At 59.1% G+C, this 21252-nt stretch overlaps 1 protein-coding gene across 1 annotated transcript; it reads left to right on the plus strand.

Moving 5' to 3' along the window:
* The first annotated feature begins 14276 nt into the window (after positions 1-14276).
* On the plus strand, positions 14277-21219 carry ABHD16B (abhydrolase domain containing 16B). The gene has a single exon (XM_024238792.3). The coding sequence runs from the start codon at positions 18220-18222 to the stop codon at positions 19627-19629; it is 1410 nt and encodes a 469-aa protein (XP_024094560.1). The 5' UTR covers positions 14277-18219; the 3' UTR covers positions 19630-21219.
* The last annotated feature ends 33 nt before the right edge of the window (positions 21220-21252 follow it).

Genomic DNA, 21252 nt, shown 5'->3' on the forward strand with positions numbered 1-21252 from the left:
ACGTGAATGCCAGGCCTGCACACCCCACTTCTGTCGAGAGAGGTGGCCGGCTGAGCCGCTGTTCATGGCCCGCTCGGCCGCAGCCTTGGCCTCTCCCACCAGTCTGGCTGCACCACCCATACTGCTGCCCAGCTCCTTCCCCACTCTGGGCTTTGCACCTGCCCTTCCCTCAGCCTGGAACACCCCTCCTGCCCACCTGGTGATTCCCAGCATCCTGGAAGACTCACCTCCAGCCCCAGCTCCAGGCCATCATGACATAGCCCTCCCCTCCTGCCTTAGGATCCCACAGGCCCAGCCCCCAGCCCTGCCTGCACTTTCTCTCTATCCTTCCCCTTCCCCTTAAAAATAGGCTGGGGCCTCTGGAAGTGGAAGGGGTGGGATGGAGGGAAGAGAGCAGGAGGCATCCTGGCCGCCCAGCCGAGGGCTGACTCCCAAGGTCCCATGCCAGTGCCAACCAGCCTGGCTCCAGCATGGTGAGCCCCACATCTGCAGCCCCACCTGTGTGGCTTGTGTGTGCCCCTGAGTCCTGAGGGCTCTGGAGCTATCCTGGCTAGAACTGGAGTTACCACCTGCTGTGGGGCGGGGCAAGTCTCCCGCTGCTCTGAGCACCAGGCTGCACCAGGGAACCCACCTCATGGAGCGAAGCCGCAGAAACACTGCCTTTCTCGTGGGCGTCGTTACCCTAAGTGGGTCGGCAACTGCAAGGTGGACGGTGGGGCGGGCGCCGAGGGCCGCTCCCTGGCTGTGGGCTGCGCTCCCACTTCTTGGATGCCCTGTGGGTACTTCCTTTCTGTTGGGATTTGGGCTCAGGTTTATCCCTGGCTGCTTCTGGGAACCCTGGGGGCTAAAGGACCCTGCAAGATGGCTGGGTTGGAGGAAAGGGGCTTGCCTGGTCCTGGGAGCTGGGCAGATACATGGGTGGTGAGCAAAAATCGGGAGGGCTTCTCATCTGGGCCCCCTGCCCCTGAGGGACCGTCACAGTACAGAATCAGGGAGCATCAAAGGGAAAACCTAGGATGAGGGACTGGAGGGGGACTGGGGACTTGGCCAAGGCCTGGGTGAGGGGGTGCCCCGCCCAGGGGTGGGGCTGCAGGAAGGAGTGGCCATTCCACCTGAGTTGGCCACCCATGCCTCATAGCCCCCAGACCCAGGTTGCTCAGAGCTCCCTTCTTTTGGAGCCTTGCAGGAGGCCCTGATGCTCAGGGGCTGGTGGACACCACCAGGAGCTGGGTTCCGTAGCCCCCACGGCCACAGGCTGGGCAGGCTCTGGCCCCTCCTCCCTTGGGGGGTCCTGGTGCCGGGGTGGTTTTGAAAACCAGAGACTGGAGGCCTTATCAGACCACAGGTTTTCCTGAGGAAGGAAGGGTGGGTGTGGGCCTCCGGGATGGGCGCCTCCTCTGGGTGTGCCCAGCCTGGTGGAGGGCACACATGCACTGCCCATCCCTCCTGGGGGACCCCAGTCTAAGGCCCTGCCCTACCAGAGACAAGCAGACTGCAAAGGCTGGACCCAGTAGCGTGTGGGTCCAGGGCTCAGGCCCGGGGTGGGGTGTGAACTCCCTGAAATCACAGCAGATGCCAGCATCCTCCAGGATAGTGTGCCTGGCTCCCCCAGCCGAGGCTCAGAGGAATTTGCGGCCAGTTCACGGGCAGTTCCACTCCTAGGGATATGTCCAGTGGGAATCTATACTTCGGTTCACCAAAAAACAAGCAAGAATGTTCCAAGCCACCCTTTTCACAATAGCCGCAACCTGGAAAACCCAAATGCCCATCAATGCTGGGTGTGGCCTGTCATCCAGGGGACAGTGACTGTAGCCAGGAGGAGCCACCTTCAACACCAGGCACCACCTGGCTTCCACCACGGCCCCTGCGTCAGACAACGGGAAGCAGAGGCCAGAAGCGCAGACAGAGCTGGTGCCCAGCACCGATTAGGTTCAGGAACGGGCAGGACCAGTGCAGGTGGACGGGGTCCATGAATGGTGGCCTCTGGGGCATTGGCCAGCAGTGCCTTAGGGGCTACCTGGGTTTGGCAATGGCCTGTTTTCTTGATCCAGGTGCTGGTGACAAGAGGCATTCAGTCTATGGAAATTCAGGAAGCCACATACTTAGGATGAGTATGCTTTTCTGCATGTATGTGATACTTCTGTGATGCTTTTCTGCCTGTATGTGAAACTTCAATAAAAAGTTTCACACACAAGCCAGGCGCAGTGGCTCACGCCTGTAATCCCAGCACTTTGGGAGGCCGAGGTGGGCGGTTCTCCAGGTCAGGAGACCAAAACCATCCTGGTGAACATGGTGAAACCATGTCTCTACTAAAATACAAAAACATTAGCCGGGCGTGGTGGCGGGCGCCTGTAGTCCCAGCTACTAGGGAGGCTGAGGCAGGAGAATGGTGTGAACCCAGGAGGCGGAGCTTGCAGTGAGCCGAGATCATATCACTGCACTCCATCCTGGGCGACAGAGCGAGACTCCGTCTCAAAAAAAAAGTTTCACACACAGGCCAGGTGTGGTGGCTCACGCCTGTAATCCCAGCACTTTGGGAGGCTGAGGCAGGCGAATCACGAGGTCAGGAGATCGAGACCATCCTGGCGAACACAATGAAACCCTGTCTCTACCAAAATACAAAAAAATTAGCCAAGCGTGGTGGCGGCACCTGCAGTCTCAGCTACTCGGGAGGCTGAGGCAGGAGAATGGCATGAACCTGGGAGGCGGAGCTTGCAGTGAGCCGAGATCACATCACTGCACTCCAGCCTGGGCAACAGAGCGAGACTCCGTCTCAAAAAAAAAAAAAAGTTTCACACACAGGCCCGGCGCAGTGGCTCACGCCTGTAATCCCAGCACTTTGGGAGGCCGAGGTGGGTGGATCACAAGGTCAGGAGTTCAAGACCAGCCTTACCAACATGGTGAAACTCTGTCTCTACTAAAAATACAAAAATTAGCCAGGCGTGGTGGCGCACATCTATAATCCCAGCTACTTGGGAGGCTGAGGCAGGAGAATTGCTTGAACCCAGAAGGTGGAGGTTGCAGTGAGCTGAGATTGTGCCACTGCACTCCAGCCTGGGCGACAGAGTGAGACTCATCTCAAAAAAAAAAAAAGTTACACACACAAGCAGAAACCCTCCCCTGACCCCTCCAGAGGGAGGAGCATTCCCTGAGGCCCCTGCCTTCCTCCTGCCCTGTCCCGTCTGGGCCCCTAAGAGGACCTTGCTCCCTCCAGGGAAGTCGCAGGGCGGACTGGGCTGAAAGCCAGGGAGAGGCTGCCAGGTCATGGCCCCGACCCTCGGTGGAGGGAACCCAGAGGAGGCGGCAGGAGAGAGCAGCCCCTGAGGGAGGTGCGGGTGGGGCTGGGCTCAGAGCAGGGCAGCCAGGCTGACGCCCCAGGGCCCGCTCTGCCTTTCTTGGAAGAGCCTGGAGGAGCCATGTGGGGTGGGGGTGTCCCACAGCTGCGCAGGTGGGGCTGCGGATGTGGGGGCTCACCCTGCTGGAGCCGGGCCGGCGGGCCAGGGAGCACTGGCTCAGGACCTGGGGAACCCGCCCTCGGCTGGACTGCCAGGATGCCTCCTGCTCTCCTCCCTCCATCCCACCCCTTCACTTCCAGAGGCCCCGGGCTATTTTTAACTTGGCTGAGCAGCCAGAGCTGAAGGTGGACCTGGGCCTGCTGGGAGTGGGGAGGAGGGAGGAGCTGCAGCTGCCGTCCTGCCCCCACCCCTCCCTGGGTTCGGGCTTTCTAGCTGGGTGGGTTGGGGGTGCTGGTCATTCTTGACCTTAGAGGAGAAACATCATTCATTCCACCCTGCAAATATAGTCACATTCAGAGGCCACACAGATTCTCCAAGATTGAGACACAAGCCTGAGACACAAACTCAAAAACACACACCTAGGGGTACACCCAGGCTTACTGTCACACACACACAGAGACACACACACACACAAACACTGACACAGACACACACACGCAGAGACACACAGAGACACACACAGACACTGACACACACACAGAGACACACACACACACAGACACTGACACACACACAGACACTAACAGATCTGGCTGCAGCCTCATGCCCACACAGACACTGACACACACAGATGCAGCGACACACACACACACACACACACACACACTGACACACAGACACACGCACGCACACACAGACACACTGACAGACACACACAGACACTGACACACACTGACACACACACACACACTGACACACACAGACACAGAGACACACACACGTACACACACACACAGACACAGACACACACAGTCTGCCTAGGGACAGCTGAGGAGTGTGTGAGACTCAAGGACCCTCAGGACACAAGGACAGATGTGTGTGGATGCTGTGGGCAGACCTCACCAGATGCCTGGAGACTCAAACGCCCTGAAGGCGAGCCCCACCCCTTCATGGACACACACAGGCACAGATGCCCAGAGACCACCAGCTGTGGGGCTTGTGGGGGGCCGAGGTGGGGGAAGCTTGGGGGCAGAGCTGCCCACTCTGCTGCTCTGGCCCTTCCCCCAGCACAAGCCCAATGTCCCTGAATCCCACTGAGTGGACGGACAAGCTCCAGGGGTCTCCACACCCTTCCCACCAAAGGGCGGCCTTGCGAAGGGCGGGCTTGTGGCCTCCCCTCGCCCCCACACTCGCAGGGCAGGAAGCCCCAGGAGAGGACGGCTGCAGGGGAGGCAGCAGAGAGCTGACCTCAGAATGTGCTCAGCCCAGCCCCTGGCCCCTTCCTTTCCCTGCTCCCCACTTCCCCTCTCCTCCCCCAGCCTTTGTTCCGTGGAGCAACTGCCCCCTGACCCCCGCTGAGGAAATTGGAGTCAGTCCTGGAAAAAAAACCCAGGTGCTGGCTGGGGCCGCTGCCTCCGGATCCAGCAAGAGGAGGGAGCTGGGGGCTGGGAGAATTGGGGCTCAGGTGCCAGGGTGAGGGGCAGCGGCCAGCTTCCAGTTCCAACCCGTCCACCTCACACCCCACCTCCACCCCAGGAGGCCCAGGGCAGCTCCTAGAGGAATGCAGAGGGCGGGGGAGGGGACAGGACATCCTCTCGGCAGGACACAGGACGCCCAGTCCGGAGGTTCCCAGCCCCGGGCAAGGCCACAGGGGAAAGGGTCACTGGGGCCTGGGGCTCACCAGTTCCACCCTCGGCCAGCAGTGTCCATGGACAGTCCGGGTCACCTCCAGTGGGGGCTGGAGGTGTTGGCGGATGAGGCCCGTCATGGCCGGAGTGGAATGGCCACCCCCGCCCCCAGGGTGGTCCATCCCTAGGGGCCCCACATGTGTGGGAGGCGCCGGCAGGCCTGGGTTTGTCCTCAGCTCTGCAAATCTTGGGGTCGCCACCTGCAGGAGAGGCCTCAGGCTGGCCCTGGCCCTCCTGGGCCCAGGACAGGAAGCCCAGGGACAGTCGATGGGGTGACCGCCATGGGGACCCCAGCTCCTGGGGGCTGAGCAGCAGTAGAACCCGACCTCTGCTCACTGCCCCGGGAGATGAGGGACCCTGGAGGGGCCTGAAGGCACTAGAAGGAGAAAGACCTCCTGCGCTCACCTCACCGGTTCAGCCAGGACCCAGGAGACCCTGCCGGTCCGGGAGCCTGGAGGGTTCCACTCCTGCTCCCCCATGATCTCCTGGCTGCAGCCTCATGCCTAACACGCCCGCTGGCTGGTCATCTGTGAGCGCTTCTGCCAGAGTCTGTCCCAATCACCTGAGCAGCAAATGATGCTCCTCGTCTAAAAGTAGCCTTTAAAATGAACGACCAAAGGCCGGGTGTGGTGGCTCACACCTTAATCCCCGCGCTTTGGGAGGCCGAGGTGGGTGGATCACCTTAGGTCAGGAGTTCGAGACCAGCCTGCCCAGCATGGTGAAACCCCCGTCTCAACTATAAATACAAAAAAAAAATTAGCCGGGTGTGGTGGCGCGTGCCTGTAATCCCAGCTACTCAGGAGGCTGAGGCACGAGAATCGCTTGAACCCGGGAGGCAGAGGTTGCAGTGAGCTGAGATCGCGGCACTGCACTCCAGCCTGGGTGGCAGAGCAAGGCTCTGTCTCAAAAAAAAAAAAAAGAATGACCTCAACACAGACCTTGATTGTCAATTTGCCTCTGTTTCCCTAGGAGTTAAAATTACCAGAGGGGATCGTAAGCACCGTCATCATATGACCCAGGATTTCTGCTCCCGGTGTCCAAACAACAGGAATGCTTGCCCCGAAGTGAGGCGTTCCAGATGACACCTCTGCCAGGGACGCCGTCTCCTTCCTCCACCACCTCTCCCTTTGTGTTTTTTGTGGTTCCACTCAAAATCTTTACATGTTTTTAAAAATTGAGTTTTGCCGGGCGCAGTGGCTCATGCCTGTAATCCCAGTACTTTGGGAGGCTGAGGCGGGCGGATCACAAGGTCAGGAGATCAAGACCATCCTGGCTAACACGGTGAAAACCCATCTCTACTAAAAACACAAAAAATTAGCTGGGCGCGGTGGCAGGCGCCTGTAGTCCCAGCTACTCAGGAGGCTGAGGCAGGAGAATGGCGTGAACCCGGGAGGCAGAGCTTGCAGTGAGCCGAGATCCCGCCACTGCACTCCAGCCTGGGCGACAGAGCGAGACTCTGTCTCAAAAAATAATAATAATAAAATAAATAAATAAAAATTGAGTTTTATTGAAGCATAATTTTACATACAACGATATTTACCAATTTTAAGCATCCTACTTGAAGAGCCTGGACAAAGAGAAAGCAGGAAACCACCTCCACTGCCCCAAGGTTCCCTGCCCTGCCAACCAACCACGCATCTGCTTTCTGCAAGGATAGTGTGGCCTTTGCTAGGATTTCACGTAAAGGAGGCCCTAAGCACGTGGTCTTTTGTGTGTGGCTTCTCTCACTTAGCATCTTGCTTTTGGGATTCATCCTGTAGCGGCGGCCTTGTCTTCCCACCGTAGGGATGAGCGACACCCTGTAACAGCGGCCTTGTCTTCCCACCATAGGGATGAGCCACGGTTCGCTTATCCACTCGCCAGCTGATGGATACTTGGTTTTCTCAGCTTTGCGAATGCTGCTGCTACAAAGGTTTGAGGTGAGTCTTCATGCAGACGTGTTTCATCTCTTTTGGGTAAATACCTGGGAGCCGGACGCTGAGTCACGCTACGTCTCCTTTTCTGAATCTCTTTTTTTTTTTTTCTTTGAGACACAGTCTCTCTCTGTCACCCAGGCTGGACTGCAGTGGCGTGATCTCGGCTCACTGCAACCTCCTCTTCCCGGGTTCAAGCAATTCTCCTGCCTCAGCCCCCCAAGTAGCTGGGATTACAGGTGCTCGTCACCACGCCCAGCTAATTTTTTTGTATTTTTAGTAGAGACGGGGTTTCACCATATTGGCCAGGCTGGTCTCAAACTCCTGACCTCGTGATCCACCCACCTCGGCCTCCCGAAGTGCTGGGATTACAGGTGTGAGCCACCGCGCCCGGCCTGAATCTCTTTATATGTTTTGGTCACCCCATGACTGCATCCCTAAGAGCAAGGACCTTGCCTGTGCTGCTTGCTGCAGTGACCAGAGCTCAACACGACTGCTCGCCCGGAGGATCTTCTGAATAGACATTCACCCACTGGGTGAACGGGTGGATGGCAGCGGTGCCAGGACGGTGGGTCCTGGTGATGCTAATGGGGAAGTGATGATGGGCTGGAGGCACCCCCGAAGATGCTGACAGTGACTGCGGTAAATGAGGTGGCAGCGACCGCGGCTGTCAGCAGTGATGCAGCTGTGGTTGGGTGATCGTAATGGGGAAGACCTCACACAGGCTGGAGACGCCTCCTTCATCCCTCCTTGAAACTAAACTCACCTGGGGAGATGTCATGTGGCTCCTCCACTGCCCCCTACTTCAGGCACCCACGCTCACTCAGACCTCGGAGCCAGCTGTCACCAAAACCCACGCACTCTGAAATGACTACTTCCAGTTTCCCCCTCTATGGTGCAACTGTCCCCCTCCCCGGCTGTCACACCTCACCAAGTGCTTCACTCCAGGACAACCCTCCTTTCTCCAAAACAGGCGGCCTTCCCCTTTCTTTGGCTTCCTTCTTATCCAGTTCAGATTTTGTGGTCCACTCTTAGTCATTCTCTCGAAAATGTGGGAAGTCTTCAAATGTCCCTCCTTTTGTGGCACCCTTCTGAGAACTTCAGCCTTGCCAGCACCTAAACCACTGCCCATTGTGGGGAAAATCAAGCCAGGAAGATGGGGGCCACCCAAAACCCATGTCTGGACGCTCTGCTGCACCCCGCTCCTGGGGAGTCCACACCTGGCAAACGGAGACGTCTATCCACTCAGTCCCCTCCGGACTTAGTCTCTGGATGGTTTGTATGTTAAGCTGTTCCCTGCCTTCCAGCCTTCCCACCAGCATTTACCACCCATTACCTCGCTGACATGCAGACAGGAGCCGAGAAATGTTTAGCTGAGAAATTTTCAGGAGCTTCTTAGAAGTGGCTTCCTTTCAGTGGGGCGCGGTGGCTCATGCCTGTAATCCCAGCACTTTGGGAGGCAGAGGTGGGGGGATCACGAGGTCAAGAGATTGAGACCAGCCTGGCCAACATGGTGAAACCCCATCTCTACTAAAAATACAAAAATTAGGCCAGGCATGGTAGCTCACGCCTGTAATCTCAGAACTTTGGAAGGCCGAGGTGGATGGATCACAAGGTCAGGAGTTCAAGACCAGCCTGACCAACATGCTGAAACCCCGTCTCTACTAAAGATATAAAAATTAGCCGGGTGTGGTGGCGTGTGCCTGTAATCCTAGCTACTGGGCAGGCTGAGGCAGGAGAATCGCTTGAACCTGGGAGGAGGAGGTTGCAGTGAGCCGAGATCGCGCCACTGCACTCCAGCCTGGGTAACAGGGCGAGACTCCGTCTCAAAAAAAAACAAAAACAAAAACAAAAATTACCCGGGCATGGTGGCACACGCCTGTAGTCCCAGCTACTCAGGAGGCTGAGGCAGGAGAAGCACTTAAATGAGGGAGAGGGAGGTTGCAGTGAGCCGAGATGGTGCCCCTGCACTCCAGCCTGGTGACAGAGTGAGACTCCGTCTCAAAAAAAAAAAAAAAAATTGGCTTCCTTTCCAACTCCTTGCACCAGTTTGCGAAGCCCTACCCATCTCCCCACTCCCCATCCCTAGCCTCATTCCTCCTGGTCCCTAAGGTCCCAGCCACTCTGGTCTCTGTTCTTATTCCTTCAGCACCAGGTCCTCTCCCAGGGTCAGCCCCAACTCCACGGCCTAATTCATAGGGTGAATTCCTACCCATCTCTCTGGTCTCAGCTCCTGATCCACCTCCCCTCCAGGATGGCAGCTGCTGGTGTTTGCTTCCTGCAAAACCCTTCTTGGCTGGGCGCAGTGGCTCACGCCTATAATCCCAGCAATTTGGGAGGCCGAGGTGGGCAGATCACGTGAGGTCAGGAGTTCGAGACCAGCCTGGCCAACATGGTGAAACCCCGTCTCTACTAAAAATACAAAAATTAGGCCGGGTGTGGTGGCTCACACTTGTAATCCCAGCACTTTGGGAGGCCAAGGTGGGTGGATCACCTGAGGCCAGGAGTTTGAGACCAGCCTGGGCAACCATGGCCAACATGGTGAAACCCCGTCTCTACCAAAAATACAAAAATTAGGCCAGGCATGTTGGCTCATGGCTGTAATCCCAACACTTTGGGAGGCTGAGGTGGGAGAATCACCTGAGGTCAGGAGTTGGTGGCGCGAGTCTGTAATCTCAGCTACTCGGGAGGCTGAGGCAGGAGGATTGCTTGAACCCGGGAGGCAGAGGTTGCAGTGAGCAGAGGTCGCGCCACTGCACTCCAGCCTGGGCAACAGAACAAACTCTGTCTCAAAATAAATAAATAAACAACATTAAAACATAAAATAGGCCAGGCTCAGTGGCTCATGCCTGTAATCCCAGCACTTTTGGAGGCCGAGGCGGGTGGATCACCTGAGGTCAGGAGTTTGAGACCAGCCTGGCCAACATGGTGAAACCCCGTCTCTACTAAAAATACAAAAATTACCCGGGTGTGGTGGCGGGCACCTGTAGTCCCAGCTACTTGGGAGGCTGAGGCAGGAGAATGGCTTGAACCCGGGAGGCGGAGCTTGCAGTGAGCTGAGATCGCGCCACTGCATGCCAGTCTGGGCGACAGAGCGAGATTCCGTCTCAAATAAATAAATAAATAATAAAAATAAAATAAAACCCCTCTTTGGGTTAAACCCCTACTTGCTCAGGGCAAGTACCCTGAGGGCAAGGATGGGACCGGCCAGTGCTTTGCCCAGCCCAGCAGGCCCGTGACACAGGTCTGCTGAATGAATGATTCCTGTTAAGGATGGTAAAGGGGGAAGGTGGGGAGGGTGGGGACATCAGGTCATTACCAGATGCAGAGAATGACTGAGGCAGGGAGAACTGCCTTCATGCTGCCCTCCTAGTGTCCATGGCAGGAGACCACCCAGGCCCAGAAGGACGTCAGCTGGTGGAAGGGGAAGCCCACCTGGAATGTGAGGGGTTCCAGCCACCCTCACCCTCCTGGTCCCAGCCTCCTCTCAGGTCAGCCACCCTCACCCTCCTGGTCCCAGCCTCCTCTCAGGTCAGCCACCCTCACCCTCCTGGTCCCAGCCTCCTCTCAGGTCAGCCACCCTCACCCTCCTGGTCCCAGCCTCCTCTCAGGTCAGCCACCCTCACCCTCCACTCAGGTCAGCCACCCTCACCCTCCTGGTCCCGGCCTCCTCTCAGGTCAGCCACCCTCACCCTCCACTCAGGCCAGCACAGCCTGGGACTTTCCAGGGGCTGAGCGGCTGACCAGGAGCCTTTGCTGGGGCGTCCAGGGCACCCGGGCACTTCCTGCAAGGCCTCCCTCCTTGCAGCCCCAGCTCCTGGCCTGCTCCTTCCTCCTCCGCCCCAGGGGCTTTCCGCAAAGCCTGAGGCCTGCTATTTTTAGCTGAGGGAGAGGGCCCAGTTCCTGGCCCCACTACCGCCCTGAAGGAGCTGGGGCTAAACTGGGGCTGGGGTTGGGTCTAGGGGTTGGGGGAGAGGCTGCAGTCCCCAGCCCAGGCACACCTGGGGTGCAGAGGGGACGCTGCAGGCTGGGCTCCCAGCCCAGTTGGTGGACCAGGCGCTTACCCTGGGGATTAGGGCCTGGGTGGGCTGCCGCCCACTTCCTGTGGCCGCACCCCAGCACTTCAAAGGCTGCTGGCCGCCCTGTGGTCAATCCAGGCTCCCACGCAGATGGAGGGGCTGGGCGGGCACACGCACCCCTGGCAGCTGGCCCCCCCTCCCCTCAGGGCAGCTTCAAAGCAGCAGGGGTGGGCAGCCCCCGTGATTAGCACGGATCCCAGGGCTGGGACGGGAGACACAAGGCGGTAATGGAGGTCCCGGCAGAGCCCCTCCTCTGCTCCTATGCTCCCCGTCCCACTGCCTTCCTGGGTTGGCTCAGGGCAAAGGCCCAGGTACCTTCCTGGCCCCCGGATCCTGTCTTGAGGCAGGGGCCACCTTTAGGGGTACCTGTGTATCTGCTCGGTGCCCGTGGGTTTCGGCGGCCTGGCCATGGAGTCAGTCCCAGTTAGAGAAGCCACGGAGCCATGGTGGGGGCACCCCTGCAGGACCCCTCAGGACAGCCTCTCTTACTCCTTTCCTCTCTTCCTTCCTCCCCACTTTCCAACTGGAAGTGGGGCTGGAGGGGAGGGGCCATAAAGAAGAAGGGGCTCCCTGTCCAGGCCTCCGGGCTGTGGTGGGCTTGACCTGACGCCAGCTCCCCAGGGACGGCCTGGGCGGAGGTATTGGGGGCAGGGACCTAGAAGCAGCTGCCCCAGAGTCCGGCAGACGCTGAGAACAGAGAGTGCCTGGGGGGCGGGGGGCAGCTTTCAGGGTCCCCTGGGGTCAGCTCTGGGACAGTTGCCGTTTTTAATCTGCACAAGTGATTTAGAAGGAGCCGCCAGGGCTGCAACCTAGATCCGCTCAGAGCGAGCTCGGGAAGTGTGGGGAGGCGCGGCCCAAGAACTGTGCCCTCCCCCCCGAGCTGTGGCCGCAGGGCAGTGGGGACCCCGGACGAAGCTTCCCCCCCAGCTGTGGCCACAGGGCAGTGGCGACCCCGGATGAAGCTTCCCCCTCTCCTGCCAGCCAGAACCTGGGTTCATGGCGACCCTGCATGTCCGAGGTCTGTCCATCCCGCCCCAGACTGGCTCTCCCCTCCCCTCCCCTCCCCTCCTCCTCCACTCTCAGGCGTCCAGGGACCGTCGCCCAGCCCGGCTGCAGGGCCGGAGGCTCCCCCAGATCTAGGGCCTTGAAGGAGCCCCGGTGCCTGAGCTCACAGCTGAAAGCCCTAGCGGATGCCGGCTTTCGGCCCACCCACCCGGCAGCTGGGAGCCACGCACCCCAGGAAGGAAGGGCTGGGGGTGGGCTGCGCATCCAGCTCGCCGGGGTCCCCACCAGGACCTTGACTAGGCTGCCAGCGACCACCCCACCCCTGCTGACACAAGCTGGGCGCTCCTCCCTCGGTCTTTGGGCGCAGGGAGGGAGGGCTGGGTCTCCAGTCCTTCTGACCACTCCGCTGGCCTCCTGTGCCTGCTCGAGGCCCGTCCCCACCACCCACCACCCACCACCCGAGCTGTAGGTGCGGTGGAGGCAGGGAGGGGAGAAGGCGCAGAGGCACACGGGCCGTCGCCCTCGCCATGAGGGATTTTCGATGGTTCCACGACTTGGGGAAACCAGGAAAAAGGGGCAACTTCTGCGGCCTCCCATGGACTTGGCGCCCCTGGTGGAGTCGGAATCCCCACAAGAGACTCCTGTGGGGAAACACATCCTAGGCCCTCTGGGCTGGGCCCCTGGTCCACCTGGGACGCAGGCTGGAGAGGCCAAATGCAGGGGCCAGGAAGCACCAAACCGGCTCTTAGGCCAAGAGCCAAGGGACCCCCACCCTTTCCATCCATCCCCCAATCCAGGCCCAGCGTCATCTCCCCTCCTCCCCCACACCCAGGGCTGACTGTCCGAGATCCAGGCTGTGGTTTCCATCCGGTCACCACGCGCCCCCCAGGTGAGGGTCTCCGAGGGGCAACGCGTGAAAAGCCGGAGCGGATCGCCTCATGGGGCGGAATGGCTGCTGGTGCCGGCCTGGTCAGAGGCCGGGATCGGTATTTGCTGAATATACAACACAGAGGGACCAATAAAAATACAGAGAAAGGCACGGAGCCGCCAGCGTGGCAGAAGAGCCTGCAGAGAAGCTCCCTCAAAGACTCACAGGCGACACAACCACAACCTGTGGAAAAGCAACTGGGGCAAAGCTCTTGGCTTTAAGAATACCCCCTTGGGGCTGGGCGCGGTGGCTCACATCTGTCATCCCAGCACTTTGGGAGGCCAAGGTGGGCAGACCACGAGGTCAGGAGCTCGAGACCATCCTGGCTAACACGGTAAAACCCCATCTGTACTAAAAATACAAAAAATCAGCCGGGCGTGGTGGCGGGCGCCTGTAGTCCCAGCTTCTCGGGAGGCTGAGGCAGGAGAATGGCGTGAACCCAGGAGACGGAGCTTGCAGTGAGCCGAGATCATGCCACTGCACTGGAGCCTGGGCGACAGAGCGAGACTCCATCTCAAAAAAAAAAAAAAAAAAAAAGGAAAAATAGAAAAGTCCCTAGAAGCCACGGTCCTTGAACAAAAGTGCGCGATGCCCCGTGTCTGCAGTGGGGAGAGATCTGGAGCCCGTGTGTCCAGCGGCAGAAGTGGACACAGTGGTGCCAGGGCAGGAACTCCGGGGGGCATTTGCAGGCCTGTGCTGTGAGACTGCAGCGGTGCTCAGGACGCACCTCAGAGAAGAGCAAGCCTGCTGCAGACTGACATGAACACCAGGTCTGTTTCTGTACAAGCAAGTGACAGAAGACCCCTAGATAAGACTCTATGTACGTATATGTTTGTAGGCTAATGGAGGGTGAGAAAGACACGGTCCCGACTAGCAACTCTGGATATCTAGGAGGAGTGTGGAAAGAACAGTTAATCGCCTTACATCCCTGTGTCACTGCATATGATGAGAATGTTACATTTCGAATAACAAAAATGAGCACTTATATCAAAAACTGGCTATTGCAGTGAGAGAAAGGACCCTGCTCTAGGGTCTTCCAAGCCGGGGTGAGCCTGGGCCTTGAACATACCCTTCAAAGTGTGTGTATGGGGCCCAGGGGACGATCTACCATTTCTGCACTGGAGTCTGAAGAAATGGTGCAGACCGCCCCAGAAGAATTCAGCCTACATCACACAGGCCAGCAGGACTTTTTTTTTTTTTTTAGTGCAGCAGTGCGATCATAGCTCACTGCAGCCTTGAACTCCTGGCCTCAAGCAATCCTCCTGATTCAGCCACCCAACTGGTTAGAACGGTAGGCTCGACCCACCATGCCTGGCTCCTGCAGGACTCTTGACCCCAACCCAGACTTTACCTTGATGTGGGGAGCTGTCCCCACTCCCTCCCCTGACAGTGCAGGGCACTGTGTCAAGGATTCTGGAGAGACCCTGGCTCATTCCCACAGGAGACGGGGAATAGGCCTAGGGAGGAGCCAAATGCCAGCGTGGGGGTGCCGGAGGCTCCAGTGGCAGTGCTTGTAGGCAGGGAGGACGGTGAGCCCTCCACACATACGCAGCATGGCCCCCAGGGGTGTGTACTTGGATGGGTGTTGGGGGGTACTCTGGGGAGGGCTGCTCACTGGTGTCCTTCATCCTGGGCAGGAGAGAGGCCCAGAGCACAGGCCCTGCAGGGAGCCAGGACGGAGAAGACTCCAGTGTACACCACTCCCCCACCAACCCCACCGTCCTTGAGGGCTCTGAGCAATTAATTCTCTGTGACTCCAGATGTTCAGCAGCTGTCTTGGCCATTTCCGCCCCTTCTCCTGACCCTGCATCCTCCAGGAAGCATCCCCTCCTGTCCTTGGGCTCCAAGCCACCCCCACCTTCCCTGCACCCCATTTCCTGAGCAGAGGCGTTTGTGCAGACTCAGCTCCCGCACCCACCAGGGTAGCTTCAGTTTTGCCAAGGCCTGGGCACTGCTGAGTCCAGGGCTGCTGGGGTCGGCTCACTCCCTGATGGATGCCCTCTGCCAGGGGCTCTGATCCTGGTTCCTGCCCCTCCGGGCTCTGGGACTGGTTTTCTCTCTCTCCTCTCCTTCCTTCTCCAAGGTTGGCTCTGCAGGCTCCACTGGCATAAATCAAGGGCCTCCAGGGAGGGTTCAGTGCAGGAGGGTTAGCAGAACTGGCCAGGGGGAGAGCCCTGCCCCAGTGCAGGAGGGTGGGAACCAAGGCGTGGAGGGCTCAGAGACTGGCAGGCCCTGTGGGGTTGGGGTGCACGCTCAGATGTCGGCCTGGAGGGCACCGCGGTGCAGGCAGGGATTGCCTCCACAAACAGATCAGCAGGGACACAGCACCCCCCTCCACCTTGTGGACACTTCCCTGAGCTGATGGCAGTGGAGGCACAAGAGGTCATGGCTGCTGCAGCTGGTCCAGTCTGGGGGCTCTTCTGGAGAGGGGACAGCTCCCTTCCTGTCACATGCTTTCCTGTCTCAACAGAGCTGGGGGTTCTGGGGCACTTGGACTCCCGTGGGCTGGTGGGGTCAGGGGCTGGGCCAGACACAGGATGAGGCATGGAACCCCTGGGGGCCAGTGGCTCCAGCCCGCTGACCTCTGCCCCTCAGAATCCGGTCCCAGGCTCTCCCCTCCTCCTCTCAAGAACTTCCTGCTCTGTGTGTGTGTGTGGGTGGGTTGTTGTGGGGGAAGCTAAGGGCAGGTGGGCCTGGCTAAAGAAAAGCCTCCATTTCCAAATCAGTCCCAGAGCAGATCAAGCTGGGAGACTGCCCCCAGGAGGACGAGACTCCTCCAAGCAGGATCTGCTCAGGGGAATCAAAATAAAGTTTAGCGCATCCAACATCCTGCGTGGACAGTCCTCCAGGACTCCTGCCGCTGCCAGGATCTGAACTGAGGCGGCAGGCACCACCCCATGTCAGATCCTCGGCTCTGTTGCTGGGTTCACTCCTGTGGTCTCACACAAAATGGGCCGGGAGCCTTTGGGCCCACAGCCCCAACCTGCCTAGAGTAAGCAGCCGCTGAGTTTATGAAAGAGGCTCCTGGGAAAGGAATCATCTCCCACCCTCTGCAGAAGTTTCCACCCCCACCCCTATCCACACCAGGCTCCTTTCCCCACAGGGTCGGGGTGGACACTTGAGCAGGAGCAGAACCACCAATCCCCAGGGGAAGCCTTACCCATCCCTTGGCCCCACAGGCAGTACACTGTGGGTTTTCTCCTGGGGCAGGGCTCCTGTTGCTGCCCAGGATCCAGTGGAAAGGATGGTGTGACAAATGCACCAGTGGACCCTGAGACACCCTCTTTGTCCTCAGGCCTTGACCAATGAGCACAGTAGCCAATCTGAGATCAAAGCTGGATAACCAGGAAAATCTGGATCTCAACTGTGTGTGTGCCTGGGGGTAGGACTGCCAGATTTAGCAAAACAAAAACAAATTTAAAAACAGGGTATATCTAGACCGGGCGCGGTGGCTCATGCCTGTAATCCCAGCACTTTGGGAGGCCAAGGCGGGTGATCCGCCTGAGGTCAGGAGTTAGAGGTCAGCCTGACCAACATGGTGAAACCCCGTCTCTACTAAAAGTACAAAAAGTTAGCCAGCCGGGCACGGTGGTGGGCGCCTGTAATCCCAGCTACTTGGGAGGCTGAGGCAGGAGAATTGCTTGAACACCCGGGAGGCAGAGGTTGCAGTGAGCTGAGATTGCACCATTGCACTCCAGCCTGGGTGACAAGAGTGAGACTCTGTCTCAAAAACAAACAAACAAACAAACAACCACCAAAAAAAACAGGATATCCAGTTAAATTTGAATTTCAGATAAACAATTTTAAAATGTCTCAAGCAGTAGTTGGAACATACTTATACCCAAAAAGTATTTGTTTATTTGTAATTCCAATTTAACTGGCATATTATTCTGTATTTTATCTGGCAACCTAGAATGGGGGTAATAGTCAGCCCCCCAAATTGCTCCCTTTGTTAATTGGTCCCTGTCTTCTGTCCCCCAACCCCTAAAGGCAGCAGCTGACTCCCCAACTAGGGGTGGGGCCTGTTTGGGTCAGGTAGTGCCTCTAACCCAGACACTGAGCAGGAGAGCAGAGAGGGGGTGCTTCAGCTTGAAACTACCCTTTCCCCAGAAGGCTGGGGTCTCAGGCAAGCCTGACACCTGGGCTCAGAGGCGCTGGCTGGATTTGCCAAACTCCCTGATTGCAGCATCTCTGTTTCTGGTCTGGGGAGCTGTTGAGTTCCCGGAGCTGCCCCTTTCCCTGGGGCTCCCCCTGGCGGGCGGCCTCCGACCCTGCCCTCAGGTGGGCTGGCCCTTTCCAGGGCAGGAGAAAAAGGGGAACCCACCATACCTCTCCAGAAAAGAGGGAGGTGCAGCCTGGGAGTGGGGGCTCAACCCGGGAGTGAGAAAGAGGAACCCCAGCCAGGCAGGATCCGCCCGAGAAGATCGCTGCTGTTGCTGGCAGCCAGTGAAAAGAGGATCCAGAAAAGGTGAGGGCTTGTTTCTGGTTAGCACAGAAGAAGGAAGGTGTGGAGGGGAGGGGCCGGGCCGAGAGCAAATACCGCCTTTTTGGTGCAGCGGCAGCCCTGTCTCTGACCCCAGCAGTCCTGGGGAGATGAGGTTGAAACCAGCAGACCCTGACGGGATGGGGGCAGGACCCACAGCAAGCCTGGTACAGGCGGAGGAGGCCTTGCTGTCCCTTTTTGGCCTGTGGGGTTGTCCATCTTAAATTTAAGGAAGAGGGAGGCGGGGTACAGGGACTCACACCTGTAATCCCAACACTGTGGGAGGTGGAGGTGGGAGGATCGCTTGAGCCCAGGAGTTCAAGATCAGCCTGGGCAGCATTGCGAGACCCCATCTCAATTTAATAAATACATAAGGAAGAAAGAGGGAGACAGTAGCTGCTCAAATCATGGGTGGGAAAGCTGGGCCTGGGAGCGTTTGGCTGGTGGGGTCTTGGCGAACACGGGTGACGGGCAGAACCTTGGGTTCATCATCTCTGGGAACGCTTTGTGCACCCATCACCTAGCAACAGGATGCAGCCTTCCCTCGGCCCTGGAAGGCCAGGTCACAAAGGCCATCAGGGCCTGTCCGGGAGCCGGTATCCCCTAAGACTGCCCTGTGCCTCTCGCAGCGATCCCGGCCTAGCGGCTGGGCGTTGGGGCCACCGCTCATGTGCGTCATCTGCTTCGTGAAGGCGCTGGTGCACGTGTTCAAGATCTACCTGACCGCCAGCTACACCTACACATTCCGTGGCTGGCCCGTGGCCTTCCGCTGGGATGACGTGCGCGCCGTGGGCGGGAGCAGCAGCCACCGGGCGTTGACCTGCGCGGCAGCTGCGGCGGGCGTGTGGCTGCTGCGGGAAGAGGCGCTGGGCGGGGATGCGCTGGGGCGGCCTCCACGTGGGGCGCGCAGCCAGGCGCAGTGCCTCTTGCAGCAGCTCCGCGAGCTGCCCGGCCAGCTCGCTAGCTACGCGCTGGCCCACTCGCTGGGCCGCTGGCTCGTGTACCCCGGCTCCGTGTCCCTGATGACGCGCGCGCTGCTGCCGCTGCTGCAGCAGGGCCAAGAGCGCCTCGTGGAGCGCTACCACGGCCGGCGCGCCAAGCTGGTGGCCTGTGACGGCAACGAGATCGACACCATGTTCATGGACCGCCGCCAGCACCCGGGCAGCCACGGGCACGGGCTGCGCCTCGTCATCTGCTGCGAAGGCAACGCGGGCTTCTATGAGATGGGCTGTGTGTCTGCACCACTCGAGGCCGGCTACTCCGTGCTGGGCTGGAACCACCCCGGCTTCGGCGGCAGCACTGGCGTGCCCTTCCCTCAGCACGACGCCAACGCCATGGACGTGGTGGTCAAGTACGCACTGCACCGCCTGCACTTCTCGCCCGCGCACCTGGTGGTCTACGGCTGGTCTGTTGGCGGCTTCACGGCCACCTGGGCCACCATGACCTACCCGGAGCTGGGTGCACTGGTGCTGGACGCCACCTTCGACGACCTCGTGCCGCTGGCGCTGAAGGTCATGCCCCACAGTTGGAAGGGGCTGGTGGTGCGCACCGTGCGCGAGCACTTCAACCTCAACGTGGCCGAGCAGCTGTGCTGCTACCCGGGGCCGGTGCTGCTGCTCCGACGCATGCAGGACGACGTGGTCAGCACCTCGGGCCGCCTGCGCCCCCTGTCACCCGGCGACGTGGAGGGCAACCGGGGCAATGAGCTGCTGCTGCGCCTGCTGGAGCACCGCTACCCCGTCGTGATGGCGCGAGAGGGCCGCGCCGTCGTCACCCGCTGGCTGCGCGCTGGCAGCTTGGCGCAGGAGGCCGCCTTCTATGCACGCTACCGCGTGGACGAAGACTGGTGTCTGGCGTTGCTGCGCTCCTACCGTGCACGCTGCGAAGAGGAGCTGGAGGGCGAGGAGGCCCTGGGGCCACACGGACCCGCCTTCCCATGGCTGGTGGGCCAGGGCCTGAGCTCACGGCGGCGCCGGCGGCTCGCACTGTTCCTGGCTCGGAAGCACCTCAAGAACGTGGAGGCGACTCACTTCAGCCCTCTGAAGCCTGAGGAGTTTCAGCTGCCCTGGGGGCTGTAACCTATACGCCCCAGTGGGGGATCACGCACTTGAACACCTTCCTGGCCTTCTTGGTTCACCTCCCCATACCCCCAACCACTGCGGGGGGCCGGCGCCGACGGCGTGGGGGGGGCGCGGGGTACTCCTGATCTGCTGTCTGGGGGAGGGTAGGCAGAACACGGGGACTTGGTGCTCTTCTTCCTTCACAGGGGCGTTCTGACCATCCTCCCATTCTTCCTTACTCCGTCCCCTCCTTTCTCTCTTCCTCCTAGAAATACTTTTGGCTGCCCCCACCCAGCTCCTAAGGGAATGAAAGGTTAACCTGACCCGGTTTATGGCAATACTGTGTGATGGGTGCCTCGATTACCACAAAAGGATGATGGGAACGGGGCTGTGGGGTCCCAGAGAGGAGCCCTTCACCTGGCCTGGGTTACAGGATGGCTCCTGGGAACACGATGCCAGCTGTGCGCTGAAAGTCTGTGCAAGCTGCTCCCGTGAAAAGGAGGACATTGGCATGGCAGGGCTGTGGGCAGGTCTTAGTGGCTGGGCATTCCCAGGAGTTCACACTGGCTATTATTCTGTAGGGCTCCCTCCCACCTCCAAACTCCTGGCTTCACAGACAGATTGCAGACTCACATGGTGGCATGTGAGGCTACAGATACACTTGCACAGGCCAGAGGACACTACTGCGTGTCCCCTGGAGCCGGGCCTGGGCTGGACTTTGTTCCTGGCTTAGGGATGCAACACAGTATGAGACAAGGCCTCTGCTCACAATGGTCTGTAATGTCACATCTCTGTGGTCTGCCCTGAACTGCCTAAAGCAGGGACTATTGTCCCTACATGTCCCTAGTCCCTGGGCTGGCCTGGTTGGGTTGAGCAAGAATCTCTGGAAAGAATGAAAGGCAGCAAATGGAGAAAACACTACTGAGAGCACCAGAGCAGGATAAGGCAGTGGTGGTAAGGGACTCGGGCCTGTGCAAGAGTACCAGGAAGACACCTGTGGGAGGAGGTGGCCGAGTGAAGGAAGGGGCAGTGGGAGGAGCTTCCATGCCTAGGGACCAGTACCACCCCAGGATGGAAGCCCAGAGTGGAGTCCTAGGACATCAGATCCTAAAGGGCTTGAATACCGTTTAAGGCCTTTCTTCCGGGAGCAAGTAGGAGCCAAAGAAGGGAAGTTGTGGGACTTGTTTTCGTGAGGCCAGTTGCCTGGTGGTTACGCGTCTCTCCTCTGAAGTCAGGCATCCTGTTCCAGAGTATCCTGGTTGCGCTTCAACTTGCGGAGTGACCTGGGGCAAGTGACTTTAACCTCAGCTTCCTCATCTGTGGAGTGGGGAGGGCGCAGCGCTGGTCGCCCTGAACAGGAAGTGAGACAACCTCGGGGTGCACACGCGCAGGCCCGAGCCGCAGGGTCCACGCCCGAGGCGAGGCGGCGAATCGCGATCTTTTTCAGAGTAATCCGCATACAATAAAAAGTCCCCATGAAAAGGACAAACTAGCCAGGCGTGAGGGGCGGTGGCTCACGCCTGTAATCCCAGCACTTTAGGAGGCCGAGGCGGGTGGATCACCTAAGGTCAGGAGTTCGAGACCAGCCTGGCCAACGTGGCGAAACCCCCGTCTCTACTAAAAATACGAAAATTAGCCGGA

This window comes from Pongo abelii, chromosome 21 (assembly GCF_028885655.2).
Source record: "Pongo abelii isolate AG06213 chromosome 21, NHGRI_mPonAbe1-v2.0_pri, whole genome shotgun sequence".
In the NCBI taxonomy this organism is placed as follows: domain Eukaryota; kingdom Metazoa; phylum Chordata; class Mammalia; order Primates; family Hominidae; genus Pongo; species Pongo abelii.

Coding starts and splice junctions, on each gene's coding strand:
- ABHD16B (XM_024238792.3), top strand. CDS start 18,220: ATGTGCGTCATCTGCTTCGTGAAGGCGCTGGTGCACGTGTTCAAGATC.